Raw genomic sequence first — 17,033 nt, 5'->3', positions numbered from 1 at the left:
TAAAAAAAATATGGAAGAACTGCATACCGCAATTTTCGATTGCCGCGTCATCTGAATGCATCGAACAAAACTTTGTAGCAAAAAAACATTTTATCGCTGTCCATAAAGTGGAACTCTAGAATTTTCTAAATGGCGTGATGGAAGCAATCTAGTGATTCAAGATTTCTATGCTTTATCGTCATCTCTTTTCTTCTCCCTCTTGGCGCTCAGCTGTATATTGTCCATTACATTTTGTGTTGTGCGACACGAGAGGCAAACGGGAAATGTTAGAGAAACGGAGGAAACGACCGCGTAATGTCAGAGGCAAGTGATGCACCGGTGTTTTCGCGGCACGCTATTTTTACGAAATGATGTCAAGCGGATAAATAATGCCACGAAAGGAAAGCAAGTGAGTTAAGATTTATCAACTTTTATTATATATAACCTCGCCACTTGCCATTGAAATTGTCCCAATTTATTTTAAACACATGACAATTATGTGCAACAAAAAATACATGTGGAGCATTTGAAAAATTTTTGGAACAAAATGGAAAAATAGTTTGCGTCTTCTTAAAATTGTCTTTGTTTTTCAATATAATCTTCTTTAACATCAACTTGGACTAATGATGCTCCAAAGCCATTATGCTCCGATATGTCAAGATCTCAAAAATTTCCAGCAATTGCTTCTTCCGCTTCTTCATCTGATGAAAATTTTCAGAAAATTTAAAGAAAATTTTTTTTATTCGTGAAAATGGAAGATGGAAGCTAAATCAGGCAAATAAGATGGATGACAACGAATCATCAATTCATTAATTTTTCCCATTGAAACAATATTTGTGTGGGAACATGCATTATTTTTGCAGTGTTTTTTTATCTAACTATTGACATTTTTTTATACAGCAAAACATGGGAGCGCGACAGAAGAATACGCATGAACGAGTACTTCAAGATGTTAGCGGATCTTCTTCCATCGCATCAAGAAGGTCGCAAACTCATCAAAGTCGACATCTTGATACATGCTATAAACCACATAAAAGACCTCCAAAGTCGCATGGAGGGTTCATTCCCCACTTATGCTATCGAGGCACACAGTATGTAATCCGAAACTATATATCATATTAGAAAAATTTTTTTTTCTAATTTGACAACTGACTGTATTGTGTTACTTTTCTAGAAGAAGATGTAGATCGTTTGAAAAAATTTGTGACTCAGCTAATATTGCGCACTCAATTACTGTCTTCTCTTCTGAAGGAAGCAGGAATTACAGTACCAGTCGAGCCAGCTCTTGAAAAAATATCTCCTTTGAAATGGTCAAACAAAATGAATATCGATGATATAGTAGACAAATATTTTGATACTATCAAAGAAAGTAAGTATTAAATTGCATAGTAAATATAATAATTAAAAATTTCTCAATAATTGACTGATTTTAGAAAAAACTGTAGAAAAAAGAAAGAAGGAGAAATCTACGAAAAATAAAGTGCCTTCAAAGAAAAAATCAAAGACACTGGAGAAGTCGTCGACTCTGGTGAAGCTATCTGAGGAAGTTGCCGTGAAGAATGTTTGCAATTCGATAGAGAATCAGGAGAATCGAGTGAACTGTGCCAATAGTAAAAATTATAATTCCGATAGTACAAGTGGCGGAAGTGAAACTGTATCAAAAGAGGCAGAACACAGTGAAAATGGTACAGACGAATCCAGAATAATTGTTATCTGCTTATATAACGCTATATAAAATTTTATTGCTTGATATTTATAGGTCGATTAAAGCACTAATATTATTTTTCTGTTTAAATTTAGATTCCACCAACAAAGCAACTGCGTCGCGTAGATTAAATTCGAAAAAGAAAACTAGTAAGTCTAAAATTATCAATATACTTTTAAAACCAATGTTACCCCAGTTGACGTAAATTTTTATTTTCAGCGGATAAGAAAGCCGAATCTGAAAAAGCATTGAAGAATAAAAGCAAACATAAGAATAAGAAAGAATCGACATCACCGCCTGTGGCAAACACTGTCGCCAATTTGCCTAATACTCTAATTCTTTCTGGAAAATTGATGCCTCTGGTGACTCCAATGACATCGAATATCATTGTGAACACACAGCAGGCGTCGACAAATCCGATAATCCTAGGTGGCGCGCAACAGAATCAAATGATTGTGATGCAGCCCTTGGCGAATCACGTTCAAAACACCGTCGTCTCAATATGCAATCACACTCTGATCAACACCGTGCAGAAGGTGTCTCTGAACACCGTACCGAGCATTAGCGCGAACATGGTCGTCGATTCTCACAATTGGACGTCTAACGTGACGAACATAATCAACGCTACGAAGATCGGTGGTCACAAAGGTATTCTGCCAAAAGGCAAGGAAATCACGAAGACGACTATGACTTACAAAGTGCCTATTCCGGCGATATCGAAGGGGAAAATGGAAAGATTCAAGGATAGCGCGAGTAAAAGAGAAACGGAGGTGAAAATAAAAGGTAGCAAGAGTCATTCCAAGAGCCACAAAAATATTCAAAGCACATCCGAAGAGACCGAGGAGAATGTCGAGAAGAAATCGCCGAAAGAAACGACTGCCAAGACTCGGGAAGACGCAGTTGCGCGAAAGGGCACGCTTAAACGTAGCTCATCTTCGAAATCGTCCGATTCTGCGGACGAACCGGAAGACAAGAAGCGAAAGGATGTCGACGAGGTGAAATCCACCCAACCGAGTGTCCCGCAGGCGGCAGATTTTACCGCTACTTGCAAGTCTTTCGAAAGTCTGAAGCACGTTTTAGAGAAGATGGAGGAGAACATTCAAGACGAGCATGCGACTGTCAATAACGAGAAGGAATCTGTCGTCGCAAAAGCGAATAACACGGATCTACAAATCGCGGACCACGAAGAGACGTCGAAAACGAACAAATTAATGAACATCGTGGACACAAATTGCTTCGAGTTGAATAAAAAGACAACCGAGAATGTCATCGACGCTGTGTCGCAGTCCGTTGTCTCAAACAAGTTCCCCGGTGAATTGCTCAAGTCTAGCGACTCGGACGCTCCTGATCGATCATCCAATGACTTTAACATGTCGATAGATGGTATCGCGGAAAAGAGCGGTGAAAGTGCGGAGCATTTGAGCGCGAAATCGACTTTGACGGATGTCGAAGTGGTGGAGAAAGCCGTGGGTTCGGAGGGGCCGAAGGAAACGTGTAATCTGGGCACACGTTTCGACAGTCTTCTACGTGTGACAACAGCTAAAGAGCAGCAGCAAGTCAGCGACGCGATGAGCACCGCGGAAAATAACAAAATCATCCTGAATCTAGACACGAATACTACGACGACGATGAAGCCCGATGCAAGTGCGAACATCGTCGACGCATCGGTCTCCGCTGCGGACGCAGCGGCATCGACGTCTTCGTCGTTATCTTCATCGTCATCGCCATCGTCGTCATCGCTGCTGACCACCGGCGTAGTCAATGACGATGCCAAATTGACGAAGAGCTCGAAGGACGAAATTTCCAAGTCGTTATCGTACACGAATGAGAACACCTTCGTGCCCATCGGCAACAGAACGGACGGATTGCACTCGGATCTGTCCAACGATATATTCGCTTCTCTGCAAGTTCCGTCCAGCTCGCATAATCCGGAATCGATATCGCCCACTGCGGCGTTTCTGATGGCCTTCCCGCTGGTGTCATCGCTGAACGGTAAGACCGAGGTGTTGGACGAGGAGATGAAGGAAGACTTCAAGTATCACAGTCAGACTCCGCCGATGCTGCTGCAGATCGGCGCTATGGAGCCGAACAGTTTCAAGATCAAAACATCCTCGCCGTCGCACGTGATAGCGGAGAAACGACTGAAGGTGTCCTGCGAGGAGAAGCAAGTCGCGAACGCGAACGCAGACATGATCGTCGAATGTGCCACCACGAAATCATTGCCGAAGGTGGTGAGCGAAGAGACGTTGCGCGAGCCGTACAAGATAGTTCAGACCGTCCTAACGAGCTTAGAAAAACCGGTGGCGACCACCAGCGCGTTCTCTCACGCTTCGGTCAACTTCTCCGCTGTGGATTCCTCGTGTATTATCGGCAACTCTTCGAGTTTAGCGACGAATCGTGCGGATCAATTGACGACGACGAGCACGTTGAGCAGCGTCAATGCGATCGCGTCTCAGGCGCCGATGAATATTCCCGCCGCCGCGGACAAGAGCGACATCGCGGACTGCACATCTCAGGCGATGACGAATCGCAATCCCGACGCGGTGTACTCGGGCACGCAGGACTTTCTGCCGAGCTACTCGGCGGTGGTCGGCAACAGTCTCGGCGCGCTGCAGCACGCAACACCGAGCTCGTTCAAGAACGCCATCGCGACGACGCAGGATTCGAATCCCGCTATAGTGCCGCGGATCGAAAACACCGACAGTTCTCAGAATCTGTTGAACAATCGTCTCGATAACGCGACGGTGACGACGAATACGTCGTCTGGGACTCTGCGCTCTCTACAGGTGAACTATCTGGCTCAAGGGAAGGACAAGGGCACGCAAAGCTCGTCTCATGCCATCTACTCGTCGCACAACAAGAACAACACGCTCATCGATTCCGCCGGTATCGTTTCCGATTACGCCACTCAGATAAATCGAGATCTTCCGGCGACGTCGCAGAGCTTGCAGAGCTACTCCGTGCCGACGAAAGAGTCCTCTCTTCCGATTCTGCCGCCACAGAACATGCAACCTGTGTACAATCAGACGAAGGACAATCACGTTCTCATGGATCTGAACAATTCTCAGCAAACGTTTGCGGTTCATAAGAAGCAGGAGCACATCATCGCGAGCAACAGTTATGTCACCGATCAAGCGAAATCGATATCGCAGAAGGACTCGATATCGTACACGACCGGCGATAACGAAGCCGCGAGCGTTTCATCGCGGAATCAGGATTACGCCGCGAAGGTCGCGAGCCAGAATTCCTCGGAAAACTCGTTTCAGAGAAGCTACTCCAAGCTTAGCAAGGGCACGGACACGTCGGACAATCCGAATCAGGAGGCGAAGCTGAGCGGCGTGCTCGGCTCGAAATCGCAGCAAGACACGCCTTACGTTCCCGCGAAGAAAATGGACGTCGATTCGTTCGTCCAGTCATTCCAGTACGATGTGAAGGAGGCGATGGGCAACGCGAGCGAGCGAGCGAACGTTCTAAACGCGAACGCCGATGACACGCACAATAATTACGTTTCTTATTCTAGTAAGGATGATAAGAAGACGAACGCCGCTGCTTCGACGAACACCATAGCCAATAACAAATCGGTGGGGGTGCAGCAAGGCGGTATTCCACGCTATTCGCAACAAGTATCGTCATTTGTCACTACGTCCAACTTCGAGCAGAGCACGGAGAATCACGCTAAGTCCACCACCACTGTTGCTCACAATTCCTCCAACTTCAGCATCCTCTCCTGGACGACATTCTCGCCCGTCAGCGGCGGCGGCAGCAGCGGCGGCGGCGGCGGCGGCGGCAGCAATAATAATAACAACCTTGGGCACTTTGAGCAGAGCCAATCTCATCCGAACGACAATACGGAGGTAAAAACTATCTGCGAAAATTACAGCTACATGCCATTGCACAAAGAAAATTCGAGTTTCCCCAATCAGGTGTTGCCCGGTGACAATTATCCGAGTAATTCGACGGTGTCAGGCGGCATTGATAAGTCACGCCAAGGGAAAATTGAGTCGGGGCAAAAGCAGCCCTTTGTTGATCCCTCGAAGACCAGAAACGATCCGTCGAAGCAGCAGAACAGAATGCCGAATCAGCAGCAGACTGGTAATGATTACAAGTTTGCTGACGGTAGTAAAAACAAGAACAAGTACGGCATGGATTCAGACTACATGCAGAACGAGTATGGCACCACGTTGGATCAGCAGCAGCAGCAGCAGTCTCAGCAACACGACCCGAAGAATCATCAGAATCTGTCATCCAAGCAAGAGAAAGCGGTGTATTATGACTCGCAAATTAACTTCGATCTGACGGAGAACAATATGCAGATGAAGTATCCGATTGACGCTTACGCCGGCGCAAATTTCAAGTACACGAATGAGAAAACGACGCAGCAGCAAAGCCAGCATAAGTATCAGACGCTTTCTCAAGGGCAGATTTCTGTTCTGCCGCACGACAGCGCTAATTACAGCAATGACGTGAAGCACACCCAGCAACAGCAGCAGCAGCAGCAGCCGCAATCACACAGCAGTAGTAACAACGGTAATAATAACAAATCTAAAACTAATCAGCATCAGCAGCATGCAATTAAGGCGCCGGTCAACTGGATGATGACGCCAGAAGTGAAGCACAACACCACGAACATCGACATCATTCTACCGCCGATCGGCAAAGAACTGGAGTTTTGCCAGAACAATCTATTTGCTCAGACGCCCACGTACAGTCAAAGTACTTCAAATCAGTTCTACAACAATTACGATATGGCCGCGGCGCACAGCTTCCCGAATCTGCCGGTTTTGCAGAGCGATCCGAAGAGATCCGCGGAGACCTTCGGCTACTCCGAGGAGCAGCCGTTTCCCTGGTCGCCGACCAAGAGCGGCATGCACAACAGCGTCGAGCACATGGTCGGCCAGTCGTCGGTCAAGTGCATCGACCAGCATATCGTGTCGTCGAGTCTGCAGACTCTGGTGGGCGATCTCGAGCTTAACGCCAATCTGACGGAGAAACAGAACTTCCTGTTCGGCGTCGCGACCTCGTCGTCGAGAGTTTCCGCGGAGCAGAACAAGGACGCGTCGATAAAGGAGAAAGAGGCGAACAATGTGTCGGGACGAGAACTGCACGCGATGCTGAACACTCAGAACGCGCAGCATCCGGCTTCCAACTTCCTATCCGTGAGTCAGCTGGTGGAGCATCAAAAGGCGGAGAAGAATCATCAACAGCAGAGCCATCAACAGCAACATCAGCATCACCAGCATCACCATCCGCATCAGCATCACTCGCAACAGCAGCAGCAGCAGCAGCAACAACAGCAGCAACAGCAGCAGACAAGGAAACATCAGAGAAAGAGCAATGCGAGTCCCAGAACAACCAGCAAGCGGCAGATGGATATTCGCAAATCCACAACGGCCAATGAGAACAATCTAAATCAGCGGCACGAGGAGCAGAAATCATCCGGGCACGTATTCACGGAACAGAACTACCAACAGCCGCAGCAACAGCCGCAACAGCAGCAGCAAAAGTATCAGCAGAACAACGTTCACTGGAGAAGCCGAAACTGCAAGAGCAATTACACCGCAGAAGCGCTGATCGGGACCAGCGTCCACGATGCCGGCGGCCATCAGGACAAGCACGCGTCAATCAAATTCACCACCAACTATCCGCAAAACAAGTTTCAGAGCGGCCTGTCCGCGGACACCGCGATGATGCCGATTAATTATTTCTCAAGCGCGCCGCCGGACGACGGAACTGCCGCCGGTTACGGCCAATCTGTAGTCAATCAGAACTTCAACACGTACGCGTATTCCTCGAACTCCGCCAACTCGATTTATTCCACCGGTAACTTCATCACTAGCATCTCCAACACGCCCAACAGCTACATGACCATGCCGCTGCACGAGAACGCCGCCGATTACACGCAGGAGGCCAACAGCTTTCTGCTGCCGAACATGGGCGGGACGAGTTCGTCGAGCGTCAGCACCGTGAACACGTCCAGCGCGAACACGAGCTCCACCACGGCGAACGCGAACGGGAAGAGTCATCAGCACTACGGGAAGCATCCGAATTGCGACAAGCGCTCGTACTCCACCGCCGCGAAGAAGGGCAAGCGCAAGGGTCTCGAGAGCGGCCCGATGCAGAATCTGGAGTTCCCGCTGTCCGGCATCAATTCTCCGCTCGAGGACTATCATCACTCGACGACGTTTCTGCCACCGCCGCCGCCCCCGCCGCCGCCGCCGCCGTCCCACGGCAATCCGCTTTATCAGAATCATCCGCAGACGAACGTCTACGCTAAGACTGTGAACGGGCTTCCGCCACCTCCGCCATCGGCCATGGCGAGTACTCAGGGTGTCGCAGCCGGTTTCTCCATGAACTCCAACATGGTCCGCGGAGGAATTGTCTCGAGCAATCCAATGACCATGCCGCATCATCCCTCGGGCACTAGTCTCACGAATTTCAATCTCAGCACAATATTTCCTGAAATAAACGACAAGGTGTGTTATAAATTGAAAAAAATATTATTTGTTCAATTGTCGTATTTTTTTCACTTGTGAGATCTTTCAATGTTTTTCTTTTTTCTTTTCAGGTCGCTGGATATAAGCCTTCAAACGGTGTACAACCCGGCTTGTCGCAGACGGCGAATCAGCCTGCGACTTACGTGCAACGAACTAATTATCCGTCGAACTCTTTGTGTCATTTGCCGCAAGTGTGTTTATAGAGTCTCCACACATAATACCAAGAGCAATTGTGTATATTCTAAGAATAGTGTGTGTATATATCGTTTGCGAATTTCGAAAGGCATGCGATTCATTATTAGCGTTCCATTATTTCCCCCTTCTCTCCCTCGTGGAGTAATTTATTGTATAAATGTACGAACAAATTTATAATGTATAATGCGATTGATTGTCGTTTGTAAATATGTAAATATACATTATTCATTAAATTAAAAGATGTTGGTACAAAAATGTTCATTCAATTTTTTTATATTGATTATTTAAATTGTTGAATTTTAAGCTAGTCACTCACGAAATAAGAAATAATTTTATTTCTTTAAGTTAAAAACAACTTAATACAAAAGAAATATATATCAAATTATATATATTTAATTAAATTCTTGTCCTCGTTCATATATCGTCTTTTTTTTTGCTTAATTTGTACTATTGAACATTGATTCCTTAATCAAAATATAATAACTTGCCTCGAATTAATAAGGAAATATATATATAGGATGAATTTTATTTACTCACAGACATAATTTAGTTACGCTATAAAAAACCACATTTTTACAATCTAAATTAGCTCGAATTAATAAAACAAATGTTATTCATTTACAAGCAATAAAAAAGTAGTATGAAATAGAACACACTTATTTACAATACTTAAGTCTTTGGATATTTACAAGGACCATCGTTATCACAGCATATGTAGTATACGTTATTATAAATACGCAGGTGGAATTGTCAAATTATCTCAAATCTTTAGTAGGTGGTTTCAACGGTATTTTGCCCAAAGTAAATTCTTGAGCTAAGAACATACTCTTCTCGTCATCGGTTAACGCATCTTCCGCGCTGTAAACGCTATCACTGATAATAGAATTCATAATAATAGCATTAAACGGCGATTTTCCGAATGGAGACGAGATGTTGGTAGCGCCAGGATGACTCTGCGCAACGTTTCCAAATGGCGCATTGCTCTGTTGCGTTCGTGGTGCGAATGGATTAGCGGGTGTCGTCGTTGTGAGAGTTGTCGTACTGAACGGTGAGGAGGCATTAACATTGCCGAATGTAGTGAACGGCGAGGTGTTGGCGACGGTCGCGTTGGAAGTGACGAAAGTTCCTGCGTTCGCGAATATTGGATTGGAAGATGTTTCTGTGGTGCCAAACGTGCTATTTGCAACGGCCATACCGAATCCCGCGTCCACGAACTGCGTCGAATTTGTGCTGGCAGAATCAAGCTGCTGTGAATTAGTGACGAATGGAACGCTGATCGTGGCACTCGGCGTTCCGAACGGCGTACTGTTGCTTACTGCAGCATTAATATTCTGTCCGCCGAAGACGTTTGAGGCGGATGTTGCTGCTCCAAAAGTATTATTATTGGACTGTTGATTCAAATCAAAGGCCGACGTTGTAGCGGCAGCAGCGGACACACCAAAAGCTGGCGTCACAGTGGCTGTCGACCCACCGAAAATACCACTCGTGGATATCGCAGGGACGCCGAACGCTTGATTGCCGCCGAATATCGGGTTGCCAGTATTATTGGCGTAATTATTCACCCCGGTAAAAACTGGCGCTCCGCCGAATGCAGGTACTTGTGTCTTCGACTGGCTGAATATCCCGCTGTTGACAGAACTGGACGAGGTGGTCGAGGTGCCGAAGACCGAATTCGTTTGTAAGCCAGCCGACGAATTGTTAGTGCCGAATAAGTTAGCGGCGGTGGTTGTCGCTCCACTGAACAAAGTGTTTGCCTGCGAGGTCATTGGGTTGTTAAACAGCGAAGTAGAGGGCGCGTTGCCGAGCTGGTTTGTTCCGCTGAATATGGTGTTACCTTGGCCGAACATATTTTGAGATGGTACACCGAAAACTGAATTATTCTGTGACGCGCTAAACGCCGCTGTATTGCTCGACATATTGTTAAATGACGTCGATGTATTTGTCACGCCAAAAATGGAGCTGGTATTATTCGTTGCTGTACCGAATCCGCCGAGATTGTTACCAAAGGTCGCCGTATTGCCAAATACCGATGCTGAGTTGTTATTGGTTTTTCCAAATATTGACGATGTGTTGTTCGAAGAGGTGAATCCTCCCCCACCAAATGGATTATTGTTTGGAACATTATATGTTTTATTTGCGAATACGTTATTAGTCGACGTGTTATTGGCTATACCCAATTGAGAAGCTGCAAAGAAAGCAGATGGCTTTCCAGTTGTATTTGCGTTTGAACCACCTTTCTGGCTGCTTCCCAAAATCTTTTTCTGAAACACATTATATTATTATATTTGATCCAAATTTTTATCAATTAATTAAAGTAATTACATGACTGCCATTATTTTTATTCAACTTACCAACATTAAGATTGTTTCTTGTGTAGGATTCTTCAGTGCTTCTCTTTTTGCCTTCATGTCTTGGCACAATTGTTGGAAATGCAGTTTCTGAAAATGATTTCAAACGAATATTTAATATGTGGCAATTATTATACAAAAAAACTTTTTAACTTTTCGCAAATGTCTTAAAATTCTATGTTAAAGTTTGAATAATTCTACTAACTGCTTGTTCAACCATGCCGGTCTTCTGTGCCTCATACAACTCCCATCGGACTTCCTCTGGAGACATGTCTTCCATACCTGGGATACAGGGACGTTCTCTGAGTGGTCCAAAACATGAGAGTAGCCATTGTTCACCTCTCTCCGCAAGGAGCACCTCCTTGGCCACCGTGAGACTATGGAAAATAAATAGATTAGAAAAGAGGAGACATTATATACTTCAACTTTATCTTGCATAAATAAAAGCTTTTAATATTTTAGCATGTAGTACTCACGCAATATCATCTTCGTTAAACTCGGCTTTGTTGCTCACTTGAGAAAACAATAAAAATGTTACTCAGTGTTGCTTACATAACATATTGTTAAAGTTTGTCTTACCAAAACTATTTATGTGCTCGTATTGACAGTATTGCCCATAACGACAATTGCCTTGCCGATAATACTTGCAAATAACCATGCTATATATTGCAGAGACGTAGAAATAAAGAGATAACTGAAAGCAGTGCTTTATGAATATTTCTCCTTATTTGAATGTATACATTTTTTTGATAAAGTATAGTTTTAGTTTATTTTAAAAATTATTTTGTATGATTTGTAAATTTGTAGTTCGCAGTGTATAGGCTGTCAGATGCTGTTTTCTGATTGTTGTGAATTGTTGGTTAGATAAACGTGAACAGAGCCATCTATCTTCTATTTTGCAAACTTGGTGGCAAAGCGCGGTATAACTCCGTTCATAAAGTATAATAAATCTATGTGGTAGCGATAGGACTGACAATAAATATTTACTTTGAAAGTGTAATTGTCTCATTCTTTTCAACTATCATTCAATCGTAAACTTGAAATATGTATTACAAATTTAATCAGTTAGTCGAGACTCAAGCCTGAACTAATTGTAGAACCGACCTAAGCGCTGGGCGTACAAGTTTAGAAAAAGAACGCAGTAAAAAAATTCCAAATTGCTCTTCCTATAATATTTAATATATACTCTCATTTCTAATATTTTCTTTATTGTGCGTAGAATATAAATATTACATCAACAAGCGGCGCTAAGCATTAATAAACGATTTTATTTCAAAACGAACATGCTTTATAAGGAAATGGTTTAAATCTTAAAAGTAAAGATCTGATAATAATGTAAAATAAAATTAAAGATTGATTTTATCATTCTGAAAAAAATACATCATATTTTTTGAAAAATAATTCTACAATACTTGATATAAATAAAAGTTTTTCTATAGATATACTTGAATTTATCAAGCTATATGATTTAAAAATATAAAAACATAACACATACTTAAAATATAACCTAAATGTTTCATCATTGTAAGCTGATATAACATTTTTAATGTAAATTTGCAATCGCAGTATTAGTGTCATTATAGAGCATGTTTTTTTAGTAACTTTTTATATCTTTCTACAATTTTATAATAAGCATTTTGATCTTCAGTATCATCACATATTTCAAATAACACTGGTGTTGCAAATACTATAATTAATTTTTCATCATCTGATATTTTCATTTCTGTTTTCATTCGCTTAGTAAAATCAAAAAGCACGGTTATTGTAAGCGTCGCTTTAGCACTCACAAATCAAAAAGAACGATTGAAATTAGCGCTTATAAGCGTAAGCGCTCACAGCGCATAAGCATCCAAAGGAAACGCAGCCTATGTATAAAGTTCATTGGCTTGGTGAGAAATCATGTGACCAAAACTACTGTAGCAGTTGGTCATTTTCGGTCACATATGTTTACCGCTGAAATTGGACGTAAACGTAAAAAGGCACCTTGAGTGATATGTTTTGCACATTTGTAAATAATACAAAATTAGTTGTGCAACGATTAATAACGGACATACTTGCCGTTATTGTGAATTTCAGACTCTTTCGTACTTCGCTGAACTGTCTATGCAATGGCTATAATAACGGACTTACCCATTGATGTGATTATTATCATCTTGTGCGATGAGAGCATCAGCTTTAAGGATATTATGAGCTTAGCTCTCTCATTCAATTTCAATTTCTACAACTCATTAATCGAACTCAATACGCTTTGGCGGAAGAAATTTTATCAGAGGTATTTGTTCACATTGGTTTTTGTGCAAACAAGCTTAATTTATCTTATTCGGGATGCAAGTTTGATGATAAATAAATATCTTATTTCATTTGCCTTGAATAAATTTTTTATTTTAGTCAAAATTTGTAATGTATAGTAACGTTTGTTTTAAAATTTTTATTTCGGTTTCAATAACTTCATCTGGCTTGTATAATTTTGGAAAATTATATAAAGAAACTGTAAAATATGTAAAATTATATAACTTTGAAAAATGACATGTATTTTTTTTTTAATTTTAGATGGCCTCATCTAAGAGAAGAATACAACGAACAACTGTGCCTAGAAAATAAAGGTTTTTTTGAACAAGTAAAAGCAGGTGTAAAATCTAAGAAAGAATTATGGCATTATTTGTCGCTGATGTCTGAGAAACACTATTACAAAGATGATTTATTTGATGTTGACTTTAGGGATTTTGATTCACTGATTGATCCAGATAAAGGCGCATATTTTATGAATTATTATTTCTTTGTAAATGAACTGAGAAGGTTGCTTACAGAATCTCCAATGTAAGATTTAACAAATTGTTAATACAGCAGATTATAACGCATTTATTGCATATTTAATTCAGGAAATATTAGATTTTAAATATTGTATATAAAATGTTTTAGGGAATCTGATTTGACACAAAGATATTACGCAGAGAAGCTTCTTTCATACCTGCAGCGTTATCGTTTAAGGAAAAAGGTGCACGAATTTATAAATTATCCTGAGAAACAACAGATTTTAGAAAAGGCACTCTTCAGTTTCGCACAATGGTATCAACCCGAAAAATATGTGTCTTACTCGTATGTGAGTACGTCACTAGATAAGATTGCACAGCAGGTATTGGAGTGCCTTAAAAATAAATATTTTGCGCATCCAATATTCAAAATATCAATCGAGCAGTTTTCCGTTTGGAAATACAATAATATTGATGACAATCATTGGAATAGCATAGAAGGAAAACAGATTATAGAGAGTCTTTGTAAAGTTTTACATAATGAATTACATTTACATGAAAGTTTGTCTTCCGATTATTTCTGTTCGATATTTATAGAATACTTTTGTATAGATTGCGTAAGTTATAAGTTTTAATACATTATGAATACTTAATGGTGTCAGCACAGTTCTTTGCTTGTTACGTCTCAATATTAATATATTTTATTGTAATTCGTGACAGGTTTTAAAAGATAAAGTTGGTAATGCGATAATTCTGGCAACAATATATCATAGTGTGGCGAGAAGACTTGGTATACGCTGCGATATAATATTTCGTAAACGTACTAATGACTACTTCTTATGCTGGAGACCGAAATAGTATAAGTATAATTTTAATGCTAGCCTAAATTTTCATTCTTATATTTATATGTATACTTTTTTCTTACAGTCATACCACAAAACCCAAAGAAAAAGAATGTTTTTGTATTGACTTCATGCGTAATGGACAAATGTCGAGTAGAAATGACTGTCCTATAATTAATAGTGCAGAATATGGTATTGATGAGTATACGAAGGAAAGTCCTGTAGAGGTTAGCAGTTATTTATATTTTATAGCAGTAGTTAATGAACTTAATAGATAACAGAAAATCTGTTGGAGATGCTAGCTAGTATGTATTATGCTAGTATGGAGCATGTTTCATTATATGATAATATTATATATAATATATGATAATATAATAATCATATATATGATAATATAAATATCATATATATAATATATGATAATATTAATAACAGAAAAAAAATAGCAAAATAAATTTGCAATCTTAGCTTTGCTTATGTCATAATCTTTACTTCAAGGTGATGTCATATATGAATGCTAATTTGGATTCAGCAATTAAAAACAATCAAATTTCACAACAGTCGCATTTGGAATTACAGTGTCTAATAAAACCAGATACACGTGCAATTCATGAACTAGGTAACATATATATACGGCGGCGGATGGATTTAGCCAGTCTCATAGTTATATTGGAGAAGATTCAGGTATGTAAATAAATGTGTGTATAACATATACACACAAAGAGTTATATGTAAAAGGAAATAAATGTAGATAAACAATTTTTTTAATTCATAAAATTTTCTTATTTTTCGTAACATTTGTTTTCTTACACTATGTAGCAAGAAATTAATGTCAGAATGAATATTTGTTTAATGTTCATTTAATTTTTAAAAAATCCAAACATTTCTATTGCATAAACATGTTTCTATATAAGTGTACCTTTAAGCAAAAGATATTTTCAAATAAATTTCGCGCTTCTATATTTCTGCAGGATAATTGTAAGATTTCTGACCCTATAGAGGCAAGTTACGCCGAAAAGTTATTGAATAAATTTAGGAATCATGTAAATCCAGTTATGGTATGTAATTACCACAAGTTCTATATGAAATGTTCAATTTATGTAATAACAAAAATTAAAAATGGTGAAATAACAGAATTTATTATTTAATATATTTTAGTGAAATAAATGCATGTAAAACAGATAAAGCCAGTCTTTTTACTCAATAAATTATGATATTTTAAAAGCAAATTTTCCATGTAATCATGAAGAAAAATGTATGATAATTTCTGATATTAAGTATTAATATTATTTTGCAGCCATTTTGCGATCAAATAATACCAAAGCAAAGGACAACAAATATAAAATTTGCAGTTGGAATGATCGTAAGATTTAATAATAATTTTTTTATGAGCGAATATTTACTGAAGCTTATAGCTGTGATAATTGGATGGGACGAGAGACGTAAGTAATTTACTATACTAGGACATACATGCGCGCCTTTTTTTCTATTCTTTTGTATTCATTTAATTGTATCTGTTTAAACACTTGTATCACTTTAAACTTATCAGACAGTTGTTAAAATAAAGCTGTCAAAATACAAACTGTCATACGCAATCATCTCTATAACAACTGATCGATAACTGTCGCGATAACATCGAAAAGAGGCCTCAAAAGTAAATAATATGTCTTTTTTAAGGTAAAACATACAGTAATATCCGAGAGATTATCCCTCGCTTGTTTTTGAATGAAGCTTCTTTAAAACCACATTACAAAATCCTCTGTCACGATGGTACAAAGTATTACGTCTCCGAAAGTATGAACAGATTATTAGATATATCTTTATAACCCAGACAGCACACATGTCCAAGATACATCCAAAGGATATCCAGAGTCCTGTCGTCCCAAAAACGTCTTCGGGATATCCTTTGGACGTCTTTTGGATATGCTGTGCTATCTGGGAAATTATATTTTTATGTCTTATATTTTGCGAAGCATTATATTTCTTTGATTTTAGTGTATTTAACAATGTGTAATGAAGCATCATGGATTAATTACAAAGATATTGGTCGATATTTTTGTAAATTTGAACACTCTTATTATGTACCAAACAAAATGCTAGAAAAACATTATCCACATGATAAACTGAAACTAACTACAGGATCCCCTGATATAACTCATTGACGTTAGGAATGGCTAAAAGGATTTCATTTATTTTATGATTCATATTTGTTCATTACATATGATTTTTATATATACATATATACGAACGCATACATGCATACATATAATTATTATATACATATAATTATATATATATATATAATTATATATATATATATATATATATATATATATATATATATATATATATATAATTACATATTATTATATTATATATATATAATAGATAATAGATTAGGAAATTACATATGATTCTTATTATATATATATATATAAATCAAAGACACAATTTGTATTTTTGTAATACAGAATGAGTGATATCTATTGGAATATTTGTTTAAAATGTGTATATACATATATATAAAATGTTAGGAAAATTATACACACATACATACACGCACTCAAAATCTTTTTATGACAAAGAAACTTGTATCTTTAATAAATTGTACATTTTATGCATTGAACTGGTCCACTTTTAATTATGTAAAATGTCACACATGTTCAAATTACAGGTATTTTTATGCGATTTGTCATTATAGAACATTAAATGTAAAGTAA

At 39.6% G+C, this 17,033-nt stretch overlaps 3 protein-coding genes across 6 annotated transcripts; 2 read left to right on the top strand and 1 right to left on the bottom strand.

Annotated features, from left to right (window-relative positions):
* Positions 1–12: 12 nt before the first annotated feature.
* LOC105670294 (streptococcal hemagglutinin-like) lies at positions 13–8,628 on the top strand. Of its 2 annotated transcripts, XM_012363739.2 has the most exons (8): positions 22–388; positions 880–1,070; positions 1,154–1,348; positions 1,413–1,664; positions 1,780–1,833; positions 1,904–5,538; positions 5,608–8,157; positions 8,250–8,628. In XM_012363739.2, exons 1-8 carry the CDS (start codon positions 369–371, stop codon positions 8,379–8,381), a joined length of 7,029 nt encoding a protein of 2,342 aa, XP_012219162.2. In that variant the 5' UTR covers positions 22–368; the 3' UTR covers positions 8,382–8,628. The 2 variants fall into 2 exon arrangements, with proteins under 2 accessions (XP_012219161.2, XP_012219162.2); XM_012363738.2 differs by having other exon boundaries at positions 13–388; positions 1,904–8,157.
* A 120-nt stretch (positions 8,629–8,748) lies between these two features.
* LOC105670256 (uncharacterized) lies at positions 8,749–11,606 on the bottom strand. Its single transcript, XM_012363652.2, has 5 exons — positions 11,301–11,606; positions 11,198–11,234; positions 10,927–11,098; positions 10,725–10,811; positions 8,749–10,634 (listed from the first exon to the last, which is right to left on the bottom strand). The coding sequence occupies exons 1-5, from the start codon at positions 11,377–11,379 to the stop codon at positions 9,129–9,131; spliced, it is 1,881 nt and encodes a 626-aa protein (XP_012219075.1). The 5' UTR covers positions 11,380–11,606; the 3' UTR covers positions 8,749–9,128.
* Positions 11,607–12,650: 1,044 nt separating this feature from the next.
* On the top strand, positions 12,651–16,939 carry LOC105670257 (F-box only protein 21-like). 3 transcript variants are annotated; one of them, XM_012363653.2, is made up of 10 exons: positions 12,651–12,993; positions 13,272–13,538; positions 13,641–14,088; positions 14,192–14,328; positions 14,399–14,540; positions 14,812–14,997; positions 15,285–15,371; positions 15,611–15,755; positions 15,991–16,107; positions 16,309–16,939. In XM_012363653.2, exons 1-10 carry the CDS (start codon positions 12,830–12,832, stop codon positions 16,473–16,475), a joined length of 1,860 nt encoding a protein of 619 aa, XP_012219076.1. In that variant the 5' UTR covers positions 12,651–12,829; the 3' UTR covers positions 16,476–16,939. The 3 variants fall into 3 exon arrangements, with proteins under 3 accessions (XP_012219076.1, XP_012219078.1, XP_012219079.1); XM_012363655.2 differs by having other exon boundaries at positions 12,652–12,993; positions 13,641–13,854; XM_012363656.2 differs by having other exon boundaries at positions 12,653–12,993; positions 13,641–13,821.
* The last annotated feature ends 94 nt before the right edge of the window (positions 16,940–17,033 follow it).

The sequence above is a fragment of the Linepithema humile genome, chromosome 5 (genome assembly GCF_040581485.1).
Source record: "Linepithema humile isolate Giens D197 chromosome 5, Lhum_UNIL_v1.0, whole genome shotgun sequence".
In the NCBI taxonomy this organism is placed as follows: Eukaryota; Metazoa; Arthropoda; class Insecta; order Hymenoptera; family Formicidae; genus Linepithema; species Linepithema humile.
The sequence above is the reverse complement of the archived record's forward strand: the minus strand, read 5'-3'. Positions and strand labels throughout refer to the sequence as shown.

Coding starts and splice junctions, on each gene's coding strand:
- LOC105670294 (XM_012363738.2), top strand. CDS start 369: ATGCCACGAAAGGAAAGCAA. Junction 1,349..1,412: donor TTTTGATACTATCAAAGAAA/GTAAGTATTAAA, acceptor GACTGATTTTAG/AAAAAACTGTAGAAAAAAGA. Junction 1,665..1,779: donor GGCAGAACACAGTGAAAATG/GTACAGACGAAT, acceptor GTTTAAATTTAG/ATTCCACCAACAAAGCAACT.
- LOC105670256 (XM_012363652.2), bottom strand. CDS start 11,379: ATGGTTATTTGCAAGTATTATCGGCAAGGCAATTGTCGTTATGGGCAA. Junction 10,812..10,926: donor CCGGCATGGTTGAACAAGCA/GTTAGTAGAATT, acceptor AATCATTTTCAG/AAACTGCATTTCCAACAATT. Junction 10,635..10,724: donor AAGAAACAATCTTAATGTTG/GTAAGTTGAATA, acceptor AATGTGTTTCAG/AAAAAGATTTTGGGAAGCAG.
- LOC105670257 (XM_012363653.2), top strand. CDS start 12,830: ATGGCTATAATAACGGACTTACCCATTGATGTGATTATTATCATCTTG. Junction 12,994..13,271: donor CGGAAGAAATTTTATCAGAG/GTATTTGTTCAC, acceptor TTTTAATTTTAG/ATGGCCTCATCTAAGAGAAG. Junction 13,539..13,640: donor TTGCTTACAGAATCTCCAAT/GTAAGATTTAAC, acceptor AAAATGTTTTAG/GGAATCTGATTTGACACAAA.